The 26,404-nt window shown below is 43.7% G+C and overlaps 1 protein-coding gene across 3 annotated transcripts in view; it reads left to right on the top strand.

Annotated features, from left to right (window-relative positions):
* MACF1 (microtubule actin crosslinking factor 1) overlaps positions 1–26,404 on the top strand; it is a 340,095-nt gene that overhangs the window by 294,315 nt on the left and 19,376 nt on the right. For 2 of the 3 annotated variants that reach the window (XM_068966665.1, XM_068966666.1), the window contains 27 exons: positions 477–596; positions 1,037–1,144; positions 2,740–2,958; positions 3,922–4,125; positions 4,839–4,847; positions 5,783–6,014; positions 6,621–6,847; positions 7,899–8,021; positions 8,119–8,220; positions 8,825–8,926; positions 9,308–9,481; positions 9,574–9,729; positions 9,874–10,071; positions 10,595–10,723; positions 11,555–11,728; positions 14,866–15,021; positions 15,126–15,332; positions 15,459–15,578; positions 16,010–16,179; positions 17,264–17,423; positions 18,898–19,092; positions 19,405–19,533; positions 20,296–20,439; positions 20,868–21,056; positions 23,100–23,217; positions 23,719–23,882; positions 25,146–25,308. In XM_068966665.1, coding sequence (XP_068822766.1) covers positions 477–596; positions 1,037–1,144; positions 2,740–2,958; positions 3,922–4,125; positions 4,839–4,847; positions 5,783–6,014; positions 6,621–6,847; positions 7,899–8,021; positions 8,119–8,220; positions 8,825–8,926; positions 9,308–9,481; positions 9,574–9,729; positions 9,874–10,071; positions 10,595–10,723; positions 11,555–11,728; positions 14,866–15,021; positions 15,126–15,332; positions 15,459–15,578; positions 16,010–16,179; positions 17,264–17,423; positions 18,898–19,092; positions 19,405–19,533; positions 20,296–20,439; positions 20,868–21,056; positions 23,100–23,217; positions 23,719–23,882; positions 25,146–25,308 — 4,192 coding nt within the window. The remainder of the gene's footprint in view (positions 1–476; positions 597–1,036; positions 1,145–2,739; positions 2,959–3,921; positions 4,126–4,838; positions 4,848–5,782; positions 6,015–6,620; positions 6,848–7,898; positions 8,022–8,118; positions 8,221–8,824; positions 8,927–9,307; positions 9,482–9,573; positions 9,730–9,873; positions 10,072–10,594; positions 10,724–11,554; positions 11,729–14,865; positions 15,022–15,125; positions 15,333–15,458; positions 15,579–16,009; positions 16,180–17,263; positions 17,424–18,897; positions 19,093–19,404; positions 19,534–20,295; positions 20,440–20,867; positions 21,057–23,099; positions 23,218–23,718; positions 23,883–25,145; positions 25,309–26,404) is intronic. The other variant, XM_068966664.1, reaches the window with a different exon arrangement.

The following is a 26,404-nucleotide window of genomic DNA, read 5'->3' as shown; positions in this document are numbered from 1 at the left end:
TTAAACTTCTTCAGCTAAGCGAGTACTTCCAAGTTAACTTGGCTCAGCCATCTGCTGCCATGTTAAGTTTGTATTTAAACATATGACTACTGCTATTTAGTGTGTGGATAGGAAAAAAGATTGGCAGAAAGAGAGCACAGTCTCATAAAAGTACTCTCATTAGAAAGTGTATTTCTTTTGAAGAGTCTTAGTTTCCATTGTTATTTCTAGCTATGGAACCATTGACTGGGTTCTGGAATGTCTTTCCAAAGAAGTTGGAATAGGATCAACTCACATTTGTTGAAATATAATCAATGCTAAATTTTCTGCATCTTGGATTTGTGACTTTTATGAAGTTCTCACCAATTTGGGCTTTACTCTGTGAGATGTAAACTGCATTACTGGAAATCTAGGCCTTTCTGTGTTGAATAAGTTAGAATTCTTAGAAGGAAGACACTGGCTGTAATATGTCCATTTTTCTTCGATATGTCTGTCAGTATGAGCAAGCTGCTGATGCAGAGCTAGCTTGGGTTGCTGAAACAAAACGCAAACTGATGGCCCTGGGTCCAATTCGCCTGGAACAGGACCAGACCACAGCTCAGCTGCAGGTTCAGAAGGTACGTCACTGGCACAGTCACTCCGTTCTGAGCTAGAAGAATCATCAGTCACTTACAGTGACTAGCACAGAGTTTCTGGCTATTCCAAGTCAAGTAGAATGATTTAGAGTCATGATGGTGGATAGAGACTTAATTTTATAAATATTTGGTTAGGATGAAGAAGGGACTTTTTGCTTTGTGAAAAGGGAGAAATAGGTCTGTTAATCCAGGAAAGAATAGTTAGCAATTTTCTATGTGGGTTTTCAGGGCGGAAGATATTTTTGTAAGCTACTGAAAGATAAGCATTGGAGATGGGTGGATAGACAAAGTGTCAAACTTCTTAAGAACAGTTTTTAATGTGACTTTATTAAAGCAAAGGATTTTTCATAGAGTATGTCTGACTTTTCACTAACTCAGGCTCGGGGTCCTTGTGTTGCTTAACAATAGTTTACTTTTCAAAGGCTTTCTCCATTGACATCATTCGACACAAAGATTCCATGGATGAACTCTTCAGTCATCGTGGTGAGATCTTTGGCACATGTGGGGAGGAGCAAAAAGCTGTACTGCAGGTAAACTACATGTGTTTATTCACCATATTCTTATCTTGCTCATGGTGATTTGGAAGTACACTTGTGAGATGATAGTTTAAGAAGGGTTTTTTCCCCTCTATTACTGATAGTGATATTTAAGTCCAAGATGATGTCCTAGGGAATTCAGACTCCTCACCCTGTGTTCACAAATGTCTAAACAGCCATACCGTATGATGTGAAATGCATTGCAAACCCATGTTCTTAATAACAGAGGAATTGCTCCTCGTCCTCAGTCCGTAATGAGTTATGTTTCCAGGTAAATAGATTTTTCAGAACCAGATCCAGATATTAATTCCTGCTTTCAATTCAATTCAGTTCAGTAGCTCAGTCATGTCCGACTCTTTGCGACCCCATGAATCATAGCACGCCAGGCCTCCCTGTCCATCACCAGCGCCCGGAGTTCACTCTAACTCATGTCCATCAAGTTGGTGATGGCGTCTGGCCATCTCATCCTCTGTCGTCCCCTTCTCCTCCTGCTCTCAATCCCTCCCAGCATCAGGGTCTTTTCCAATGAATCAACTCTTCGCATGAGGTGGCCAAAGTACTGGAGTTTCAGCTTCAGCATTGGAAGCACCAGTCCTTCCAGTGAACACCCAGGACTGATCTCCTTTAGGACGGACTGGTTGGACCTTCTTGCAGTCCAAGGGACTCTCAAGAGTCTTCTCCAACACCACAGTTCAAAAGCATCAATTCTTCAGTGCTCAGCTTTCTTCACAGTCCAACTCTCACATTCATACATGACCACTGGAAAAACCAAGGCCTTGACTAGACGTACCTTAGAGCCTTCTAAAAAAAATCGTTACCCATTTCTAAAAGAATTGGCCAACAGAATCCATTTGTACACCAGTTTTGTTTGTTTTATTTATAAAGTGAAAGCCACTTAGTCATGTCCGACTCTTTGCGACCCCATGGACTAAACAGTCCATGGAATTCTCCAGGCCAGAATACCAGAGTGGGTAGCCTTTCTGTTCTCCAGGGAATCTTCCCAACCCAGGGATCGAACCCAGATCTCCCACATTACAGGCAGATTCTTTTAACAGCTGAGCCACAAAGGAAGCCTTTTTTGTAAAAGGCATGGGTAACTACTATTTCCTCAGAAATCTTCATAAATTGAGCTGCTCATACGAAACATGTAAAATATAAATAGCAGGTTTGTGGACACTCTTATCAGAGAGGAAAAGACAGATGAAAGTTGATGGGCGAATCCCCACTGTAGCCCCTGATACAGTCAAACCAACCTATTGCAATAATGCTGGATCTGAAGTTGTGAAAGGTACTCACTAACGGGCTGTTTTTGCTGTGTTGTGCTTGTGCTGTTTTACTGCTGGCAAAGCTACTTTCATGTTTTAAAAATTATAGAAATAATACATATGTGTGATAGGAAAATTCAAAAATTCAGTTAAGTATAAAGAATATAAAAATCACTTGTAAACTTGCTAGATTAATTGATTTTTGTTTTTTTGCATTTTAGTGTATATTCCTTTATACTTTTTAGTGTATATCTACTTACATTTTTTATTTAAAGAAGGATTCATCACGTTAATAATATTTACACCTCATTTTGTCGTCCATAGGAAAAGACAGAGTCTCTGATACAGCAATACGAAGCCATTAGTCTGCTCAATTCAGAGCGTTACGCACGCCTAGAGCGGGCACAGGTCTTGGTGAACCAGTTTTGGGAAACTTATGAGGAACTCAGCCCCTGGATTGAGGAGACTCGGGCACTCATAGCACAGTTACCTCCTCCGGCTATTGATCATGAGCAGCTCAGGCAGCAGCAAGAGGAAATGAGGGTAAGGAGCATGCCAAGTTTTATTTAATTGCACAACTGGAGATGGGCTGCACAGTTTGAGAAACAGCCTGTTTATGAGTACCTACCAAGTGTAAGTCTGTTTTGAAGTTAATTCTTAACCCATTAGAATTTCTTTGCACAGGAAAAATACATATCTGAAATATTTCCTTTGTTCTTTAATATGAATCAGTTAAAGAATGAGATTATGGAGATGTCAGGAATGTGAGTATTAGAGAAGTAAACAAAGCGCCACATGAAAATCAAGGGAACTTAAACTCTCCAGCGACAACAGTGTTGGCAGACTCGGGTGTGGTTGGGTGGCCTTTTTCTTGTGGTTAGGCCCCAGCTGGAGTGAGAGCCCCACCTCAGGAATGTCAGAAAGCAATTTGCTGCAGAGACTTAAGATGAAAGGAGAATTTGTTGACACTTCAGCTGATGGTATTACCATCAAAGATGGTTTTTTTATGTTTATTTTGTTTGTATATGGCTTGTGCTTACTCCTATCTCTGCATTCCTGTAACAGGGAGATTGAACTGGAAGTAGCCAGCCGTAGAGTCAAGGAGCAGTTGGATTCCCAGAAATATTGTTTGTAGTTTGTCCTGCTTAGTGTCTCCCAGTCTGCACAGGGAGACAGACATTAAACCATTGAGACTGCAGTGGAGTACAAAGTACTTATGAGTGCAGAAGGCAGTGGGATACTTTTGTTTTGAGAGCAAGAGTGAGGGAGGCTGTCTCTGGGAAGCTTCTTGGGTGGCGGAATATCTGAACTGGCTTTTAAAAATCAAGGGAATTAGAGTCAGTGCCCTAAGACTTAGATTTTCGCCCCCTCCATAAATGGTGAGATGTTGGGACTTGCTGGATATTATCAATTTAGTTTGTTCCGTTGGTATGAGCTCTGATTACAGTATTTAAACAAACAAACTGGTATTAAAAGACTCATTTTAATCCATATTTTTTTACATAGCAACTGAGGGAATCCATTGCTGAACACAAACCTCATATTGATAAACTGCTAAAGATAGGCCCTCAACTAAAGGAGCTAAACCCTGAAGAGGGGGAAATGGTAGAAGAAAAATACCAGAAAGCAGAAAACACATATGCCCAAATAAAAGAGGAGGTGCGCCAGCGGGCCCTGGCTCTGGACGAGGCTGTTTCCCAGTCGGCTCAGGTATGTCTGTGTCTTAAACTCATATAACCTTCAGCTGTCCTTTAGTCTAAGCAGGAGGCTCTGTATCAGTATGTCCCTATGCCCAGGAATGTCCAGACCATGTATGCTGGTGATACATTATCAAGAGACTGGGAGCCTTTGCCCGTTTGCATTTTTATTCCAGGAAGCGTTGGTTATACTGACAGCTAGGAGGAGGGTGAAATGCATCTTGGCTGGTGTATCAATTGTCTGTATGGTTTTCTTGAAAACTTGATATCGTGGTGATCCTTTAACAGAGGTGATTTTGGGGTAAATTCATCTTGAAGCAACAAATGCCCCAAGTGAAGTCAGATTGCTATTGGACCTGTTGCTTCCAAGATGCAGACAGCACATTCGTTTTCCTGCTCAAGAGGCCACCCGCTTGCCCCTCGTTCAGAGAAAGATACTTGACTAGGGAGAAGTTAGAGCCGAGGAGAAACAAACCACCAGCAGTGGAGTTTAAAGCATGTAACTACATACTTTTCAACTAATATATTACTGTTATGTCTGGGTAATTGATTCCTGCGTTTAGTCAGTATTCTTGGTTGATATTTGTACTTACTCACGTTTCCCCCACCTTCCGTCCCATCTCCGCTCACATTGTGGAATGTGTTACTTTGTGTTGTTGCTGCCTGCTCCTGTCTTCCCCACATCGTCACATTTCATTGTTGTGTTGACTGCGCCCACCATTACAGATTACAGAGGTAAGGTGCCCACCCCCATTGGGATTAGGGTGTTCTTTCGAAGCTGAGAATTGAGAGGGTTATTTACAAGGAAACTTGCCTTAACTTTAGTGGTATAAATTTTATTAATGCAGTCTATTGTGCCAGTTTCATTTGGGGCATAACCTAGAAGTGAGGGAGCGATGGGAAGGGATTTTGTTTACCGTGTTATTTCCTATAGGACATTGAACAGTTGGTGAGCCTTATTCTACTTAATGAATCCAAAGTTGGCTTTAGGGGGCAGGCTTATCTGTTTTGCTCCCTTTTCTCCCCTCTCTGCTTCATATTATAAATCACAGTTTTACAGTTATAGATTGTTATAAAACCTGTAGAAAAGTGGAAAGAGTAGTTGTTCTCTTGGAATAAGGTTAGATTTGACCTTCCCTAATTATCTTTCATCATGTCAACATTTTCCTTTCTCACTATTATATCCGGTGGGTTGTTGAATGCATGTCATGGTACTTTTAAACTCTAAGTCATGTAGCATATTGAGTTCCCCATCCATTTACACAGTTGGTGGAGGGCATCTAACTTGTTGGTCTAATCTGTTGCATGCAGCTGTCATCTGAGATGTTGACACACTGACTCTCACTGGTTTCATAGTCTTGTCCCTTTTTCATCACATTAGTTGGAATAGGGAAACTATTGTAGCACCATTAACAATGTGAGTTGAGTTTTGGTATATTAAGCAATAGCTTTTTGAGTCATCAAATACTTTTCTGATGGCCCAGCTCTAGAGTACTGAACCCAAAATGGTTTCTTAGCCACAGCCAACACTTGACAATCCTAGGGCTAGGCTGAGCATAGGTTTTATCCTAAATAGAAGTAAATTTATACACTGGCCTTAATCCCTAACGTTTACCCCAGAAGTGTGATGCAGCACTGCTGTGATGGCTCATGGTCCAATATTTGTTTAGTTCCATGATAAAATTGAGCCCATGTTGGAAACTCTGGAGAATCTTTCCTCTCGCCTGCGAATGCCACCGCTGATTCCTGCTGAAGTGGACAAGATCAGAGAGTGCATCAGCGACAACAAGAGTGCCACCGTGGAGCTGGAAAAACTGCAGCCGTCCTTCGAGGCCCTGAAGCGCCGTGGAGAAGAGCTCATTGGGCGATCTCAAGGAGCTGACAAGGATCTGGCTGCAAAAGGTGCTTGATTAATCTAATAATTTTTTTTTTTTAATCTTAAATTCTAAGATGTGGTTACCTCCAGCATCCCACCAGATGTATTTCATTGAATGCAAAGGCAGTACCCAAGTAATGAGTATTCTATGAATCATTTAGAATTCAGAACACATCTCTCCTTTGAAACAAGATTACAATTGGTAGTTAGATTCCCAGGCCAGGAAACAAATGCTCCTTTACCCCCTTAATATGAGGAAACTGCTGTACCAATAGTGGGAAGAACATAACTACCTTTTATACAATTTCCATGGGAAACATAGCAGGTTCCACGCAGAATACTAGAAATAGAGTTTTCATCCAAGCCCCTTTATAAGCGTCTTAGCAATACTTTTTTAACAGATACCTCATTTCCACAGTACCTCTGTGATCTCTTTATTTGGGAGGTCAACACAAGTGGAAAATGAGAATATGGAAATAATAAAGCTAAGATAGAAAACTCTCTTTCAGTAATATATTTTTAGAGCCTTTTAAAGTATCATTTCAGTGAAAATATGAGGATTAGATCTAATATCTGATGAGACTGATTTCAGTCCTTAGAGAAGTCTGGTTCACTCTCCTGCACCCTCTCAGAAATCCAGGACAAATTGGATCAAATGGTATTCTTCTGGGAGGACATCAAAGCTCGGGCGGAAGAGCGAGAAATTAAATTCCTCGATGTCCTTGAGCTAGCAGAGAAGTTCTGGTATGACATGGCAGCCCTCCTCACCACCATCAAAGATACCCAGGACATCGTGCATGACTTGGAAAGCCCTGGCATTGACCCATCCATCATCAAGCAACAGGTTGAAGCTGCCGAGGTAAGAAAACAAAACCTCTTCCAGGAAAGCACTTTATCCAAGTATGTTGTGTTAGCTGCTTAGGCTGAGTGCCTTCAAAGTTGTTTTTGTTTTCTTCTTTTTTTTTTTAAGTTTAATAGTATGCCTTTATACTTGGGGCGGGGGCTTGTTATAGTAAATTTCTTTCTTTTTTTAGTGTACAGGCTTTACCACTTGTGTAGGTACATGCAATCACCAGTTGTGATACACAGCAGACCGTCACACAAAAGTAGCTCTGTCATCAGTTTTAAACTTAACAATTCAGATTATTAGAATGTGCTTTAAAAATCTGGGTTTGCTTTCATTTCTGGATTCAGTCCTCACTTTGGTGTACCTTATTTCTCGATTAATTGTAGAAAAATAGGAAGTAGAAAAGAAACTCTGGACTTAACCATCCATACCTTGACATACCTTTGTTTAATATTTGGGTGGAGCCTAGTTTTTATTAAATGCATTTCTTACCTCATTTTGTCCATTTAGGATAAGCCAAGGTAGTCTTGATACTCTGTATTTTTTCTCTTATGTCTGTCTTTCATGTCGGCCGTTTTCCACCTCCTCATCTCTGTCATTGGCAACCCATGAACCAGTTTTTAGAATCTGACACTGAACTGACTTTCTTCGGACTATGTAGTCTAGCATTCCTGTTTTGCACATCTCTCAGCTCTTAAATTTATGACTTACACTCCTATTTTATCCTTGTTGATATACTTCTCCATCATAGACTTCTGGTTATAGATTATAATCTCTGCAGACGTTTGCTGAAATTATTGAAGCTCATTGCACCTTTCTCAGATTATTTTATATATTTAATGTTAATATTTAAAAATATATTTGATGTGTATATTAGAAAAATAACCAGACTGTGCACCTCCACTATTTAGATGAGTGAAATGTTGAGAACACTGAAAGACTTTAATGAAATTGATCATTCTGTTCAGCATCTGCTTTTGATGGGGTATAAATTACATTTGCAAAGTTTGGGAAGTTCTGTTCCTCTTCTGTTTTGGCTAATGTTCTGTTCATTTTCATGTAGACTATTAAGGAAGAGACAGATGGTCTGCATGAGGAATTGGAGTTTATTCGAATCCTTGGAGCAGATTTGATTTTTGCCTGCGGAGAAACTGAGAAGCCGGAAGTGAAGAAGAGCATTGATGAGGTGTGGAGAAGTGGACAAGGGGTTCAGATGAAACATGAGCGGACTCGCACTAAGAGTGGGAGGAATTGGGGAATCTGATTGACTGCTTTTCCCCTAGATGAACAATGCCTGGGAGAACTTAAACAAAACATGGAGAGAGAGGCTGGAAAAGCTTGAGGATGCCATGCAAGCCGCTGTGCAGTACCAGGACACTCTTCAGGTGAGAGCCGAGAGTGACCACCGTGGAAACACAGGTGCCGTGGTTTCTCTGTCCGTCGTGAGTGGGTCACCTTCCCAGGACTGCAGCATTCTCAAACCAGAGGTGCTCGCGCTGTATTCCTAGCCAGTTTTCCACTTCTAATGAGGAAGGTTCTGACATCAGAAGCTTAGGCTTCTTACCGTGTTTTTCTTTGCATGCTTATCCTATAATTTATCCTCATGGAGGCTATAGAGTGAAGCTGGCCTTGCTGTCAAAGTCATTGCTTGTTAGAAACTCCAAACCTAGGTTATCTTGAAGCACAGCTTGGCACAATAGCTGCGGCACATCATGGGCTTGCTAGCTGGCTGGTTTGTTTTTTTTTTGTATTTAGTTTTTCCAGATTGTAGTTCATTTTGGACATTATTCCAGTCATGTTGGCTTCATTCTTAAGTCCCTGTATTACTGAAGTAAAGATCATTATCTCTTATCTCTTTCCCCAACTTCAGTGCACAAACAGCACAAGGTACTTTGATTTAACTCTGTTTAGCAGAGATCATGCTAATTGTCTCGTGATTTCTCATAGTTTTGTTTTTTGACTCCTTTTTTTTTTTTTTTTTAATTTTAGGCTATGTTTGACTGGCTAGATAACACTGTGATTAAACTCTGCACAATGCCCCCTGTCGGCACTGACCTCAACACTGTTAAAGATCAGTTAAATGAAATGAAGGTTTGTCCCTGGGAGCGGTTTTTGAAGGAGGACTGCTTCGTTTTAGGCTTTGTTTGTTTTGTTCCAGGGGTGCGGGGGGCGGGGGTTGGCTGCGGGTTGTTTTGCCTTTTGGTTGTGCTCGGTCCGGTCCACGTTGCTGTGTGCTGTCTTTCTCCAGTTGCGGCGAGTGGGGGCTAGGTACTTGTTGTGGACCACAGACTTCAGTTTTTAGTGGTGCACAGGCTTACCTGCCCTGTCGCATGTGGAATCTTCTCACACCAGGTTTTAAACAAGTGTCCCCTGCACTGGCAGGCAGACTCTTCACCCCCGGGCCACCAGAGAGGTCCCATTTTAGCTTTTAAAGACTTGCTGTGCTGCTAACATTTAGTATGTCTTTGGTAGGAGTTCAAAGTGGAAGTTTACCAACAGCAAATTGAGATGGAGAAGCTCAATCACCAGGGTGAACTAATGTTAAAGAAAGCTACTGACGAAACGGACAGAGATATTATCCGGGAACCCCTGACAGAACTCAAACACCTCTGGGAGAACCTGGGTGAGAAAATTGCTCACAGGCAGGTAAGGCAAATGGCAGAGTGCACCCAGTGGACTGCTGTCTACTGTTTCCTAATTTCCTAACAAACGATCCCTTCATATCGTTTTCTGAGTAGCATAAGCTGGAAGGTGCTCTCTTGGCCCTTGGCCAGTTCCAACATGCCTTAGAGGAACTAATGAGCTGGCTGACTCACACTGAGGAGTTGCTGGACGCTCAGAGACCAGTAAGTGGAGACCCAAAAGTCATTGAAGTTGAGCTCGCAAAGCACCATGTAAGTATTGTCATTTTTTATCTCTAAGACTGTTGGTTTGAGATTGGGTACTGCCACCAGAAGTTTTTTGGTGTTGTGCATACCTTAGAGAGCCAGGCTTAATGATACCTGTAGAGATAAATTATGTTGTTCAACATTTTTTAGGTTCTAAAAAATGACGTTCTGGCCCATCAAGCCACAGTGGAAACAGTCAACAAAGCTGGCAATGAGCTTCTTGAGTCTAGTGCTGGAGACGATGCCAGCAGCTTAAGGAGCCGTTTGGAAACCATGAACCAGTGCTGGGAGTCAGTGTTACAAAAAACAGAGGAGAGGGAGCAGCAGCTTCAGTCGACACTGCAGCAGGTACACGCTCCATCCACGCTAGTGCCCTGTGGAGCTGTGCACATGACATTTGGAAGAAAGTGCATCTCAGCTGACGAAAGGAAAGCAGTTCGGTGTAGAACCGTCTGCCTTGAGAGGAAGGTCAATTCTGTGCTAGAACTTGTCTGGAAAGAACAGCTTTTAATTACGTCGTTCTTTTTGGATCTCCTGTTCAAAGTTAGGAGATCATTGCTGTGACAAACCTTGTTCACAGATCAAGTTATTTCTTGGATCAAGTCAGGTCTCTCCATATCCAAATTCAGCAGTACCTTAGTCAGTCAATCCATCAGGTTATATCAGACATCTCTGTGTTACAGTGAGGTGTGAAGGATTCTGTTGAGTTGTAAAAATAATAAGTTGGCCCCGTGCTCATCCAGCAACAGAGCAACCCTGCCTGAGAGCAGCACCCTATTCTGTCCTTAAAAATTCCTTGTGTGATCATTTAGAGAGTTTACTTTGGAAACTAGAATTGACTGCTGACCTTTCTAATGTCTTTTCTCCAAAGGCCCAGGGTTTCCACAGTGAAATTGAAGATTTCCTCTTGGAACTGACTAGAATGGAGACCCAACTTTCTGCATCGAAGCCCACAGGAGGACTTCCTGAAACAGCTAGAGAACAACTTGATACGCACATGGTAATAGATTTCTTGAAGCTGATCATAGACATCTCATATTCAGGAGCTCCTTTATGAAGTCACAGAGACGTGTGTCTGGGAGTCTACCGAGTAGTACACTTTTACTGATAATATAGTGCTTGGGGGTTGCTGCGTATATACAGGTTTCTAACATCCTGATAGGCAGCAGTAGCAATGGGGAAGAATTGGCAAGAAATACCCTGGTGAGCTGGCAAATTTCAGGTTAATCAGATTGTCTGACACAATATTGATTTGAAAGTGAGAGCATCAAGACGACAAATACCTAACATAGACATGGTGGTAATTTAAGAAAAAGACTACTGGGGCTTCCCTAGTGGTCCTGTGGTTAAGACTCCACACTTCCACTGTAGGGGCCACAGGTTCAGTCTGTGGTTGGGGAACTAAGATCCTGCTTGCCCATGCAGCACAGCCAAAAAATGAAAAAAAACGGGGGAAAGAAAAGAAAAAGACGTCTTAGTGGGGGACGGTTTAGGGAAATCCAATAGAAACTGACAGTGTTTTAACAAAGTATCCGAGAACAAAAGGCAATGTAATTTCTAGGCAAATCCCTCAGGAAAAGGAGAAATAAATTACTGGGGTCCATTTTTGTGGTCACTGGTCCTTAAAAAATTCTGTTGGTGACAAAATTATCTTTATGTTAAGGAAGAATGGTGGGTTTCACTCCTAATTGTTCATCAGTTGAATCTAAAAGGAAGGATTTTAATCCAAATGAGACCTTCCTCAGCTTTTCCAAACTATGCTTGTAAACCTGTGTGTGGGTGTCTTTGAAGAAATTGGCATTACTGACCTCTTTCTTGCCCTTTCTTATAGGAACTCTATTCCCAGCTCAAAGCAAAGGAAGAGACTTACAATCAACTGCTTGACAAGGGTAGGCTAATGCTTCTCAGCCGTGATGACTCAGGATCCGGTTCAAAGACAGAACAGAGTGTAGCACTCTTGGAACAGAAGTGGCATGTGGTCAGCAGTAAGATGGAAGAAAGAAAGGTATCACCACAAAGTTCAGTTTGGTTACTGTTTAAGGAGTTTTCTTAATGATGGCATGTAGTTGTTAGCTAGTTTCTATGGAGGATTTTTTAACACCCAGTTGCATTGTGACAGGCGAGCAGAACTGATAACCTCAGAATTGGCTTTGTGCTAATCAAGCCATCTTTTCTGCCTTGACATTTCTATTTTCCATCCATGTCAAGTTGCATTGATGCTACTAGTTTCTGCCGATACTTGCTTTTATAATATTTATAATACTGCGTCCCTTTTTTGCATCTACCAGTTAAGGCACTGCTCAGCGATGGACTGTATATTCCATCTACTTAAAAACAGGTTTTGTTGGAGTTGGTGACTTGAGAATGGGAGGTTAGGAACAATATGCAGGGAGTATCATGAATAATTCCTCACAAGGAATTTGATTTCTAGTTACCAAAACTCACGAACAATAAATCATATGGCCTTGTCCTACTCTTCCTCAAAAATCAAATTGTCTTCAAAAGAAAAGTGATCAGAGATCAAGGTTTGCCCCCAAATAGTATTTTTTATGAATACAGAGTTTTAGGATATCACTCGGCACACACAGTTCCTATGCTGGGCAAATGAAACATTAAATATGTGTCCAAATCCATTGGCCACATCCATTGAACAAATAGTTATTAGGCATGTTTGTACTAGGCACGTGCTAGGTGTACAGTGGAAATAATAAAGGCATGAACTCTGTCATTGTGAACTTGAATGGGCAGAAAGAAATAAACCACATACTCACATTATAAATTAACATTTTGAGAGAAGCATTAATTTACTAGAATCCTTCTAGTGTGGGGGTCTGGTAACTTTGTTACAGGAAAAATGGGCAGAGGACCCGAGTATATGGCTATGTTCTAGTTCTTGGATGGGCTCTTGTTTATAATTCCTACTGAATGTAGAACTCATTAAAGAAAGCAAGGTAGATTCTGATTCATCATCAGGAAGTTTCTACAGGGTTTTCCTAACAGTGGAGCAAGTAGCCTTGAGGAATACAGTTTTGATCCTTGAACAACATAGGTTTGAGCTACTCAGGTCCACTTGTGTGCAGAATTTTTTTCCCCCCACGCTGAATATGTCTACAGTACTATGCGATCCCTAGTTGGTTGATTAACCTTTGGATTCAGAACCATGGATATGGAAGGCTGACTATAAAGTTACACATGGATTTTCAACTTTTCAAAGGATCGATGCCCTTAAACCTGTGTTGTTCAGGGGTCAACTGTAGTGGTGAACTGATCAAACGAAGGCCAGCTATCAAAGATATTATTTTTGATTTTGCAAGAACATTACATTGCAGAATTGCTGAAATTAAGCTCTGCTGAAGACTATGTAGATAAAAGGATGTGGAAAGATTTCCTGCCGTCTGGGAACTTGCAGTGTATTGACTTCTAAACATTTCTTTGATAGAATTGAGGTAGATTTTGTTTTTCTACTTTTTTGTTTATATTGAGTCTGCATTTTTGTAACATTCATTGTAATATTGGGGGGGGGGGCAGCTGATGTTTTTTACTGGCATTACTTCCCATCATCTGGGAAATTAGTCTGGCCCAGCCAACTCCCCTTTCTCCCAGCCTGCTCTGGGGGAATGGCATGGGGTGGGAGGCCACCTTCTGCAGTATGCTGCAGCCCAGGCCCTCCCGCAGGGGAAGGGAGGCACTCAGAAATCGTGTCGACCCCTGCCTCTGGATACAGGAGTGGGGACGGGTGGCAGCACTCCTGGAACCTCCCTGCCCAGGGGATGCAGGGTCTAGGCCGCTGGAATGGCCAGTCCAGGCAGGCCTCAGTTTGCCCTACTCCAGAGCACTGCCCTGCTCTCCCAGTAGACACCAGGCACTTATCTTCTGACTGGACCAGGGATAGGGGAGGGGTCTGGGTGAACCCACAGCTACCTCCAGCCTATTTTTGCAGAGGCTTCGGAGACCACCCTGCTTCCAAAAGTTAAAGTCTGGCCTCCAACTGTAGCCAGGCTGAACCCTGGAGACATTGCCCAAAGATAAGCAGGGGTCAGGAGGGGAAACAGGAGTGTTGGAGGAATAGGGTGGGTTGAGTTTTACAATGCTTTTGTTTGTTGTTTAGCCGCTAAGTCCTATGGGTCTCTTTTGCAACCCATTGCCTATAGCCTGCTAGGCTCCTCTGCCCAGGCAAGAATACTGGAGTGGGTTGCCGTCTCTTTCTCCATATAGTATTTGTTAGGTTACAGAAGTAACCTGAAAATGCCAAGAGGAAGGTAAAAAGCATTCATAACCCAGTTAATAGTAATGAATATTCTTAGTATGTTTCTGGTGTTTCTTTCTGTGAGAATTCTGCATATATTCATTTTTAACAACCTGTCATTATCCTGTGTTGCCCGCCTGATAGATGGGCCAGAGGCAAAGGCCGTCATCCACATGTTCTGGGTGGAAGTCTCTGAGGATGGAGTTTGTAGACTAAAATTGGGATGTATTCACGGAGAAATAGCATGCACCCTGGATGAAGCACTGTTTTTGTCATCCTGATTTAGATAAAAATGACTAAAAATTTACATCTAATGTTGTCACATTTTTACTTGAAAGATTCTGACCTTTATTGCCTTTGTTGCTTGTAGCATAAGCGTGTTTCACACTCAGACATTTTCAAGTGCCATATTTTCTGGAAACATATTTAAACAGAAAGCATTGCAGTGAGCATCTTCATCACAGTGAAGTGCTTTTCATTTAGTTGTTTTTATGTCACAAAAAGGACATTAAAGGGAACTGAGACTTTGCCCAAAGCAGGTTGGCGATCCTGCAGCTGTCACCACTAAAGGGTCTGTTCTCTTACAGTCCCTGAATGGCTTGAATGGCTTTATTCCTGTTCTTTAATGTCCCAGGAAGTGGGGAATGGCAGAGAAAGCAACTTAGCTGCAAACTGTGCTCTTTCCTTTTCCAAGCACAGTTGTTTGAGTTTCAGACAGTAGCATTCAAAATGTCCCCTTCTTTGCAAACAAGGCATGTTTGGAGGTTAATTAAATGAGGCTTCCTTCTTAGAAGTCATTTCATTTGGTGTACAATTCACGTCTTTGTCCTTGAAGCTATAATTCCTGAATTTGGTACTTGTCTTTTTGTGTGTGTGCATGGCACCTGAAAATTTAGTCAAAGCTGGAAGAGGCCCTCAACCTGGCAACAGAATTCCAGAATTCCCTGCAAGAATTTATCAACTGGCTCACTCTAGCAGAGCAGAGTTTAAACATCGCTACTCCTCCCAGCCTGATTCTAAACACCGTCCTTTCCCAGATAGAGGAGCATAAGGTAACAATGGCATTACAGTGCCGCCTTCCTTTTACAAGTACCAATTGAAAGTGATGCTCCTCAATCTTAGCTCCAGTTTAAAAACAGCAATATTTTCTCCTCAGGTGTTTGCTAGTGAAGTAAACGCTCATCGAGACCAGATCATTGAGCTGGATCAAACCGGCAATCAGTTAAAGTTCCTTAGCCAAAAACAGGACGTTGTTTTGATCAAAAATTTGCTGGTTAGCGTCCAGTCTCGATGGGAGAAGGTTGTCCAGCGATCTATTGAAAGAGGGCGCTCGCTGGATGATGCCAGAAAGCGAGCAAAACAAGTAAGTTGTAAAAGAAAGACACCAATTTACTGAGCAGCCTTGGGCTGCATGTGTTGTGTTCAGATAAAAGTGCTGTGTAGTGTGCATGTCCACTCCTGTTATAGCTTACTTCTTCAATAATTTCAGTTCCATGAAGCTTGGAAAAAGCTGATTGATTGGCTGGAAGATGCAGAAAGTCACCTGGACTCAGAACTGGAGATATCCAACGACCCAGACAAAATTAAACTTCAGCTCTCCAAACATAAGGTACATCAGCTCACTGCTCTTCATTCCTGAGCTTGGGATTCACTGATGTTTGTAGCCTGCTAAAAAAAAAGAAAAAGCTAAAACTTTTAGCTTGCTGAAAGAAAACTAATTGGTTAATGTTAAACAGTTAAGATCATAGAGCCAGCCTTCCATTTTGCATGTAGACAGTGCCTAACCATGACAATTGCTTATTTTAAATAAGAGTTCAAACAAAGTGACTGATGAGTAGCCAGCTAAAACTCTGGGCTTTTAGAAAAACTCATGATCTGGTATATGTGGCACAAACAAGACCTTAAGAGTTTCTTCAGGGTAAGCTGTTGTTAATATTAGTTTAAGACGTAGTGACATTCATACTCTATCTGGTTACCACCTGAAAACTCAGTGTCATCTGACTTTCAGCATTTTTTATTTTTTTTCCTTTCTGAAAACAGGAGTTCCAGAAAACTCTTGGTGGCAAACAGCCTGTATATGATACTACAATTAGAACAGGCAGAGCACTGAAAGAGAAGACTTTGCTTCCTGATGACACTCAGAAACTTGACAACTTACTGGGAGAAGTCAGAGACAAATGGGACACTGTTTGTGGCAAGTCTGTGGAGAGGTGAGCATGCATGTCCCCTTCGTGGGTCTCTGTGTTATCCCAAAAGTCACCAGGAGACGGTACCAGAGTCTGTAAAAATGAAGCTAATGCATCAGTAACAGTAGCCTCTTGGTATTTCCAATTAATTGAGTGATGAATTATGAAGTAATTTGAGGAGAATATATTAAAATTATCTTACTTAAACTTGAAACGTACTGTATTACAAGGAGAGAAGCCTATAAAATCAAGCCAACAATAGTATTAATAGATCTATAAATAAATTTAAATCACCAATTTGTAATGCCGGTAGTTATCTCACTGATTGTCTCTTGTGTTGAATGTTCTGCAAAAGCCTCTGATATAGTATCTCATTTAACCACCTGGAGACTCACTCATCCTCATAACAACCACTGAGGCGGGGGTGCTGTCCTCCCCCTTTTACAGATGAGGAAACAGTCATAAAGAGGTTTCTTGACTCTCCCATGCTCACTCAGCTGCTAAGTGGCAGAGCTGAGATTTAGTTCTAAAAGTTCACTCTCAAAAATGGATTAAGCATAGTACAGGTGGAGACGCACTTCTGGGATCTTAAGAGTCCAGCTGCTATACACATAGACACACCCTGCGACCCAAGGTCTTTTTATTTACATTACACCACTCCAGTAGAGCGTGTACAAATAATACAGACCTATCATAATTTTTCAGATGAGGTGACTGAGTTTCAAAGAGGTAAAGAGACAGCCTAGAGTCTTATACCAGATGGAGATTTAGGAGTTGAACTGTTGGCCCCAGGTCATTAACAGAACCGTCACCCTCTGCTGGAGTGGTGTAATGTAAACAAAAAGACCTTGGGTCGTAGGGTGTGTCTGTGTGTATAGCAGCTGGACTCTTGAGATCCCAGAAGTGCATCTCCACCTGTACTATGCTTAATCCATTTTTGAGAGTGGTTTACCTAAACATCTCTTAGTCACTTTTTATAATATTTCTAACTGTTCTAACACGGTGGTCTCTAGATAGAGTTCAAGCAGTATTCCCTTTCAACGGCCAGAACTGTGGGCCGTTCATAAAAGGATCATGAAAATTAGTGAGGCTTATGTGCTTGTCTCAGGCAGCACAAGCTGGAGGAGGCCCTGCTGTTTTCGGGCCAATTCATGGACGCCCTGCAGGCCTTGGTTGACTGGCTGTACAAGGTGGAGCCGCAGCTGGCTGAGGACCAGCCTGTCCACGGAGACCTGGACCTCGTCATGAACCTCATGGACGCCCACAAGGTGAGGGGCAAGATCTGGGCTATGTGGAGGGCGAAGCCATTGGGTCCTCCATCCCTGTGTGCCTTCTGCACATGCTGCCCTCCTAAGGCTTCCCCAGAAAGAAAGTCGGAAAGAGCCTGTCTCTCTGCTTGTCAGAGAGGCGGCTCCTTGCTCTGTGTGTTTAAACAAACTGCTGCCGGATTCTGCATCAGTCACAAAGAATTGACCAAACTTGGTTCGATTCAGATGTGCTGATGTGTAAACTTCATTTTGAGGTTCCCTCCCACGTCCTGTTTATGTGTCTCAATTGAATCTTACATGTTTCAGTTGAATCAAAATGGATTTAAATTTAGGAGACCCTCAAGATATCCATTTCCCACTGATTCTTTCAATGAGAATGAGTGCCTTTTCAACCGCTTGTGAACCTGACAAGCTAGCACCATGCATACCAACATTTAGTACCTACACCTGTATATTGAACTGCATACCGCTCTCCTGCTTCAGCATCAAGCATTCAGCTTTACCGTGAAATTACACCATATTTTTACATACCTGGCAGGTGGGCTCTTATCAAGAGGGAAAAGAGGGGAGGGATAAATTGGATGATTGGAGTTGACATGTACATAGGCAATGGCACCCCACTCCAGTACTCTTGCCTGGAAAATCCCATGGCTGGAGGAGCCTGGTAGGCTGCAGTCCATGAGGTCGCGAAGAGTTGCATACGACTGACCGACTTCACTTTCACTTTACACTTTCATGCATGGGAGAAGGAAATGGCAACCCACTCCAGTGTTCTTGCCTGGAGAATCCCAGGGACGGGGGAGCCTGGTGGGCTGCCGTCTGTGGGGTCGCACAGAGTCGGACACGACTGAAGCGACTTAGCACCAGCAGCATATCTAAGATAAATAGCTAACAATCTACTGAATAGCACAGGGAACTCTCCTCAATACTCTGTAATAACTTATATGGGAAAAGAATCTAAAAAAGAGTGGATGTATGTATATGTATAACGGGTTCACTTTGCTGTACAGCAGAAACTAACATAACAGGGACTTCCCTGGTGGTTCAGTGGTTAAGACTGTGCTTCCAATGCAGGGAATCCAGGTTTGATCCCTGACCAGGAAACTAACGTCCCACATGTGGCATGGTATGGCCCCAAAAAGGAAGCTAACCCAACATTGTAAATCAACTATACTCCAATAAAAATCAGTTTTAAAAGTCCCACAGTACCGGAGAGGTTAGTATAGCACAGTTCCTGTATCACAGGTGAGGAAGCTGGGACTCCAGTTAAGCGGCTTATCCAAAGTCACGTGGCCCTCATTCAGACCCATGTGCTGTGATGCTTCTTTCTCACTTGTGGTCCCACCTCCATCTTTGCATAAAAGACACACAATTAAAACCTATCAAAGGAGAATTGAAAGAAAAGACTACTTTGTCTTTGGTTCTACTTCTTGAATTCAAAACGCTTGTGAGACAAACTAATTCTGTTTTCCAGGTTTTCCAGAAAGAACTGGGCAAGCGAACAGGAACCGTTCAGGTCCTGAAGCGATCCGGCCGGGAGCTGATAGAGAACAGTCGCGATGACACCACTTGGGTGAAGGGGCAGCTCCAGGAGCTGAGCACTCGCTGGGACACCGTGTGCAAACTCTCCGTCTGCAAGCAGAGCCGGCTGGAGCAGGCCTTGGAGCAGGTCAGACGACACCGGGGTGGGCCTGCACAAAGTCAGTCTAGCCTCTTTGTCAGGATCAGTTCCCGCCAGTCTCACAGGGTCTCACAAAATTTGATGTTCTACAAGAACATTTAGCACATCTGAATTAGAGAAATCATGACTCCAGTTGATTTTCAAAGTTGCACAGATGAAAAATGACCTTTGTGGGGCTTCAGTAGAGCCTCTAGGTGCCTGTGATAGGCCAGTGAGTTCAGGCCAGACCCCCCTCTGGCTGCCTTGTCTGGGACCTCAGCTGCACAGAGAGGCTCAGGCTCTTGTGCTTGGTTATTTCAGGCAGAAGAGTTTCGGGACACAATCCACATGCTACTGGAGTGGCTTTCTGAAGCTGAGCAGACGCTACGCTTTCGGGGAGCACTTCCCGATGACACGGAGGCCCTGCAGTCTCTCATTGATACTCACAAGGTAATCCATCTCGGTGCAGGGCCCCACACCACCCACATGGGGAAATGACATGTGGGTTTTCTGACCCCCTAGAGACCACTATCCTCTCGTTTTCGCAAAAGTGGCACTTACAGGTTATAAGCAAGTCAAACAGCTGGTATTAATACCAGAGGAAAAATGGGCTGCTCTAGCTTTATGCACGCCCCACCCCCACCCCTCCGCATACACCTTGGGTGGCTTTCCTCTGTGACCAGCTCCAAGCCTGATCTGTGCCCCTAGAGCCACTCACCAAGCTGCAGGGTATAATGTGGTGTCTGGGGCCTCGGTGTGACTGTTGTAAGGAGGTGGGAAATGTTTCCTTGTTTAGTTTTTGTATTTCCCATCTAGAGATTTTACTTGGTTTTGTGATTGCGTTGTGTTACAGGCATTGTTAAAACACTGTAGCGTCTTGTAGCTGTCACTATTTTTGTCCAATGCCGTTTACACATATGGAAATGAATGTAAACACTAATTTGTGAAAAGAGGGAGTGCTCAGGAAGGAAGTCAGCTTCTGCATCCCTAGTCCTTACCGTTCGTGCACTGAGAGTCACTCTTGTATAAGTCCCTCACTTTCCCACACCTGTGAGAACTGGAAAGAAAATGCCAGAGACACCTAAATACAGACTTTTAGAGATCTGATCAACACAGAGTCAAAAAAAAAAACACTGAAGTGGTTTTCTCCTCTCAGTGTAAACTAACAGTGCTGCTAGCGTAGGTTTAAGGTTTCAACTCTTGTTTGTTTAGGAATTCATGAAGAAAGTGGAAGAAAAGCGAGTGGATGTCAACACAGCAGTGTCCATGGGAGAAGTCATCCTGGCGGTCTGCCATCCTGACTGCATCACCACCATCAAGCACTGGGTCACCATCATCCGGGCGCGCTTTGAGGAGGTGAGCTCCAGGGTTTAGAGGAAGACCGCCAGTGTCCCATCCGCCACGTAAGGAGTCTTTCACTCACTCTGAACAGCTCAGCAGGAGTCAGGTTATTAGCGTTTTAGTAGTGACTGTTTTCTTGATAATGTGCAGAAACCTTAAAGGACGATGCTGGTGTTGTGACGCGTGCCTTGATAACGTCCAGTGGACGCATGCCGTGCTCTTTCCTCCTTCCAGGGACCTTCTGTGTCTTAACACCACGTGCTACATTTGTTTTCAGGGGAACTGGCTTCTTATTCCAGCTTTGTCTCTGGAGCAAGAGGGGGAGCCTCTTGACTGCTTGGGTGGTCTTTTCCCTAAAAGTCATTGTTAGGCTCACACAAAAAGGGGCTTTGAAAACAAGGAATGTGCTTGACTGCGAGCCAACGGGTTCCCTCCCCCCACAGGTCCTGACGTGGGCTAAGCAGCACCAGCAGCGCCTCGAAGCTGCCCTGTCGGAACTGGTGGCGAACGCCGAGCTCTTAGAAGAACTTCTGGCGTGGATCCAGTGGGCCGAGACCACCCTCATTCAACGGGATCAGGATCCGATCCCTCAGAACATTGACCGAGTGAAAGCCCTTATTGCTGAGCACCAGGTACCCCAACCGCGTCCTGTGGTCACAGGTTTCCTGTGTGGCTCATGGAGCCCATTTCCTTTGCTCTGTGCAACCATGTTTTAATGGCTGCTGAACGTATTCCTGCAGACTCAGCAGCTTAAAACATGCTTACTGTCTCGCAGTTTTTGTAGGGTGGGGGTCCAGGCATGAGTTAGCTGGGTCTGTTGACTATCGGTTTCTATTGACTAGCCTCTATACCACGGTCCCATTACCTGGGACCTATCCCATCACGCCTGGATTCAGAAAGATTTCTTACATGAACCCAGAGATGGGCCAGACAACACACCGAACTAAACTGAATGGAGGAAAACTCGGTTGAGCTGTCTTCATATACCGTATATTCTTAGGAGACAAATACTTTTTAGCAGTTGTTAAAAACTGTGGATTTTAGCCATGATAATTTACACTGAATGCAAGTATAGATCTTGCTTAGTAATACCATGGGTGTAAATTCTTTTTAGCGTGTGTAATTAATCTTACCAGTGAAAACGCCCCGTACTTCCCTTCGAGTTTACCTACACTGACCTCTCCTCTCCTGAGTAAGAGGATCTGCTTCCATCAAGGCCAGTCCCTCGTCCGTCTGTTACCGCCTCTCATTCCTTCTGCCTTCCAGCTCCCCGTCTTTCTCCCCCGCGCCCCCTCCACCGCCACCATCTGTCTGACCGATGCTGCTCAGTCTTCTTAGCTGGTTTCTCTTCCTGTGTTGTTGGTTAGCCGGCTAAGTTATGTCCAACTCTCTTGTGACCCTATGGACTAAGGCCTACTAGGCTCCTCTCTCCTTGGGATTTCCCAGGCAGGAATGCTGGAGTGGGTGGCCTTTTTCTTCTCCAGTGATCAAACCCATATCTCCAGCATTAGCAGTGGTTTCTGCACCACTGAGCCACCAGGGAAGCCCTCTTCTTCCTTTATTCACTTGTTAATGTTGCTGTTCCCTAAAGTTCCATTCTGAACCCTCTCCTCACACCCAAGGCCCTCTCTAGCCTTCGGCTTCAGCCAGCACCTGAACACCAAGGGCTTCCATATCTCCTGCCTCATCTGCACCCACAGGAAGCCAGAAACAGCTCTGAAACTTCCCTGCAGCCTTGCTTCCTGGCCCTGGCCCTAACCCCACCCTTCCCTCCACACTGCCTCCTCTCTCCTCATCCACTCAGTCACCCAACACAGAAGCCGGTGCTGTGTGTCTTGGATTTCTTCTCTTTCTGTAGCCCTGCATTTAGCCAGTTGTTGGGTCTTATCTGTTCTACTTTCAGGATTCTGCATGGCTCCTTGTCTCCTGCCCTGGCTTATGCCCTCACTGTGTTTTGCCTCAAATACTACATTAAGTTCCTAACTTCTGTGCCCCTCCACCCAGCCCCTTATCTCATGTCCTCCCTGCTACACTGAGGCCAGAGCGATAGCTCTAAGACAGAGATCTGTTGGTGTCTCTTTTCTGGATCAAAATCCTTCAGTTGCCCACCCACCTGTAACCCCCTTGCCAATCGCTTTCAGAATAAAATCCCAGCCCCTCAGCCTGACACAAGGCCTCGCTGGACCTTTCTGCTGCCTGCCTCTGCAGCTGTCCCCCTTGCCCCTCCTCCAGTTGCATCCTCAGCTCAGCCAGTGATCAGGGCCCTGGCTCACTCCACTGTCAGGCTTCTGTGGGACCGCCCTGCCCCCAGTCTTTGGCTCATTACTCAGCACGCAGCTCAGGCACCAGCCTCCAGGCAGCCTTCCTGCCAAACTGGGGCTGTGCGTGCCCATCCTAGGCCTGCCTCTGGGGACCTGGGTACCACTCATTGCTCTGCCTGGCCTGGCTTCCTCACTCAGCCTTGAGCTCCTGATAGTCAGAGTCACGTCTTATTCTTTCACGTCTCCAGCACTTGATGAACTGCCTCACTCATGTTTCTCGAAAGGAGTAGGGCCACGTACAAAGACATCTCCAGTGGCCCATTTGTAGCAGGCTTAGCCCTTCTAGTAAGAAGTTGCCTATTTCCGTCTTAGTCCAAGAAAACTCTCAACTCTTTCTTGTTATGTGTTCAACAGACGTTTATGGAGGAGATGACGCGCAAGCAGCCTGATGTGGATCGGGTCACCAAGACGTACAAGAGGAAGATCCTAGAGCCAGCCCACGCGCCTTTCATGGAGAAGTCCCGTGGCGGCAGTATGTGGAGCCCTTGGGCAGGAGGTGTCCTTCCTGCTCACTGAGGATGAGCATTTCAAAAACCATATGGGATTGGAATGAAAATATTTTTTTAGACAGTAGCTAGGCTCCAGTTTTTTGAATTGGTATGAAATTTTGGGGTGGCTAAGCCGATTCATTTGTAGCGGCCTTCTGATTATTTTAGTCATCAGCACTGACTGTTTACATTTGGTTTACAGTAGTTTCTTCTTAAAATAAGTTGGCTCTTGTAGAACCGTTGATGTCTCTTTGGTCCGCTAAAGTGGGACAGAACTGATTGAAAGGATGAGACAGGTACCTGTTGGCTGGGAAAGAGCAGCAGTTTGTGCTTCCGTATCTCAGTGTGGCCAGGTCCCGTGTTTCCTTCCTCAGTTACTGACCGGATATCATTGTGCAGATCCTTTAGGTTCATCCAGCTGGCACCTTCTCATTGTGAATGGACAAAACCAGCTTTTCTGATCTTGTGATTATTTTTCCTTTCAGGGAAGTCTTTGAGTCAGCCTGCCCCTCCTTCCATGCCTATCCTCTCACAGTCTGAAGCAAAAAATCCGCGGATCAACCAGCTCTCTGGGCGCTGGCAGCAGGTGTGGCTGTTGGCGCTGGAGCGGCAGCGGAAGCTGAATGACGCTTTGGACCGGCTAGAGGAGGTGAGGCCCCGCCAGGCAGCCATCTCTGGAGGGAAGTGACTTATCAAAACACAGCCCTCCTGAGGCTCTGAGTACTGACCCGTATGCCTTGACCTACTGCTTCTGCGGAAGGAGCAGCAGAGCAGTGTAGGCCAGGATTCAGTCCTGCAGGCCCCCTGGGAGAAGAGACTCACGTGAGGAAACGTAACAGCCGAGGGCTGCAGCACTGGCGGTGGGAAGCAGGCTGCCAGCCCGTCCCTGCGGGTCCGGCCTGTGGCGCCATCCTCCTTAGCGCCCGGCCATGCTTGAGAATCAGGAACCGAACCTGGCAAAGTTACCACCAGGTGTGGAGCGGCTCGTAAAAATGACCATACTGAGCCCTTTGTGTAAAGATATAAGCTCCCCAATTATGAAATGAGTAGCTTTTTTAATAATCCCGTTATTTGTCGATTCTTCAGTAGATTATAAAAAGCAAATCTATTTTGAAGTATCATTAACCAGTCTGAAAAATATAGTACTTCACTTCCTAGTTTCTAAAACAAATTTCTAATATCTTTTATATTTTTTTATTTGTGCATATCAAAGCAGCTATGCCCAGAAGTGAGTGTTCTGTGTTTTTTGTTGTTATTTCTGTAGATCCAGTTGAGTTTTAAGCATATTTGGTTTTGGCTTTTTCTTTTTTTTTTTCTTTTCCCCATTCCTTCCAACTTTGGAGTTTGAAACACCAGGGGAAAACCACTGCACTGTTTAAGTCATCCTGAGTCCGTGTCACTGGCATAGTCCAAGTAGCTCAGCATCACTGTGTCCACTGCACAGGCCCACTGCTGTCCACCAGGGCCAAATACTTACAGTGGAAATCAGAGGGCAGTTTGCTCCCTCTGGCGCCATCCAAAAGAAACACCACATAAGTGGGGCGCACTGAGGACTTCTCTTCTGGGGTAGAATCCGTTCTTTTCCATCTGAGGGGGTAATCCTTTGAGAAAGCGCCAAGGGAAAGCGAGGCTGACCCTCCCTCTCTTGCTCTGCGTGCTCTGTGTCTTCCATGGCAGTTGTTGAGTGCCTGTTTCTCTCCCTGCTCCATTTTACCGCAGCTCGCGTAAGCAGTCATGGCTTTAAGTGAAGGAGCCAGTGTGCCTTCACAAAAGAGGCGACACAGAGACTTCACTGTTGGTCCCCTCAAAAGACCCGCATGGCTTTGCTGGATGTCTGAAAGTTTGGGTATGCTCTGGGCAGGTCTGAAGGCCAAAACAGCAGGTCTTGTTGACTCCTGTGATCTCTGTCTAGTTGAAGGAATTTGCCAACTTTGACTTCGATGTCTGGAGGAAAAAGTATATGCGTTGGATGAATCACAAAAAGTCTCGGGTGATGGATTTCTTCCGGCGAATTGACAAGGACCAGGATGGGAAGATAACCCGTCAGGAGTTTATCGATGGCATTCTAGCATCCAGTGAGTCCAGTCACAATTCCAAACCCAGATCACACCTAGACTCCTTGCACTTGCTTTGTAGAAGCAGGCTATATTTCTGGCTAAACAGTCTTTCTTAAGTGAAAGCTGAAGTCTTAGAGAAGAAATAGTGTACCTGCTTACTAAAATTGGTCTATTGTTTTGATGGGGAGTCGGACCTCATTTTGGTTAGAATTTAAAAAAGCAGGTCTTATTTGACACATTATGGCAAGCAAAACACATTCAAGGTTTAGAAAAGGAGCTAACTATTATGAGTAATGAGGTTCTAACTACAGGCAGACATTGGAGATATTGCAGGTTCCCTTCCAGACCACCTTTATAAAGCAAATATTGGAATAGAGAGAGCCATTAGAGATTTTTGGTTTCCCAGTGATGTAAAAGTTATGTTTATACTATATTGTAGTCTATTAAGTGTTCAATAGTGTTATACCTTAAAAAATGATGTATATACCTTAATTTTAAAATATTTTATTGCTAAAATATGCTGACCATTGTCTGAGCCTTTAGCAAGTCATTATCATTTTGCAGTAGTAACATCAGAGATCATTGATCACAGATCATCATGATAAATATAATAATATAATGAAAATTTGAAATATTGCAAGAATTACCAGAATATGACACAGAGAGATATGAGGTGATCATATACTGTTGGGGAAATGGTGCCAACGAACTTGCTTGGCATGGATGGAGTTGGCGCAAGCCTTAAATTTGTTTTGAAAGAGGGGGATAATATCTGAAGCATAGTAAATGAGATCATATATTTTATAAGCTGTTACATAGATGCCAGAAACTGACATGAGATATGCCTATAAAATATTTTTTTAAGTTTTTCACGATATCAGTTGTTCAATAGGAATTCAGTTTTTTTTTTTCTTGCAATTTTATTGAGATATAAGTAGCATACAGCACTGAATAAGACTAAGGTATACAGCATAATGATTTGATTTACGTATACGAAGTAATTGTCACAGTAAGTTTAGTGAACATCATTTCATAGGTACAAGTTTAAGATATAAAAAAATTATTTCTTGTGATGAGAACTCAGGGTTTACTCTCAACAGCTTTTATATGTGAC

Source organism: Capricornis sumatraensis, chromosome 2 (genome assembly GCF_032405125.1).
Source record: "Capricornis sumatraensis isolate serow.1 chromosome 2, serow.2, whole genome shotgun sequence".
Taxonomy (NCBI): domain Eukaryota; kingdom Metazoa; phylum Chordata; class Mammalia; order Artiodactyla; family Bovidae; genus Capricornis; species Capricornis sumatraensis.
The sequence above is the reverse complement of the archived record's forward strand: the minus strand, read 5'-3'. Positions and strand labels throughout refer to the sequence as shown.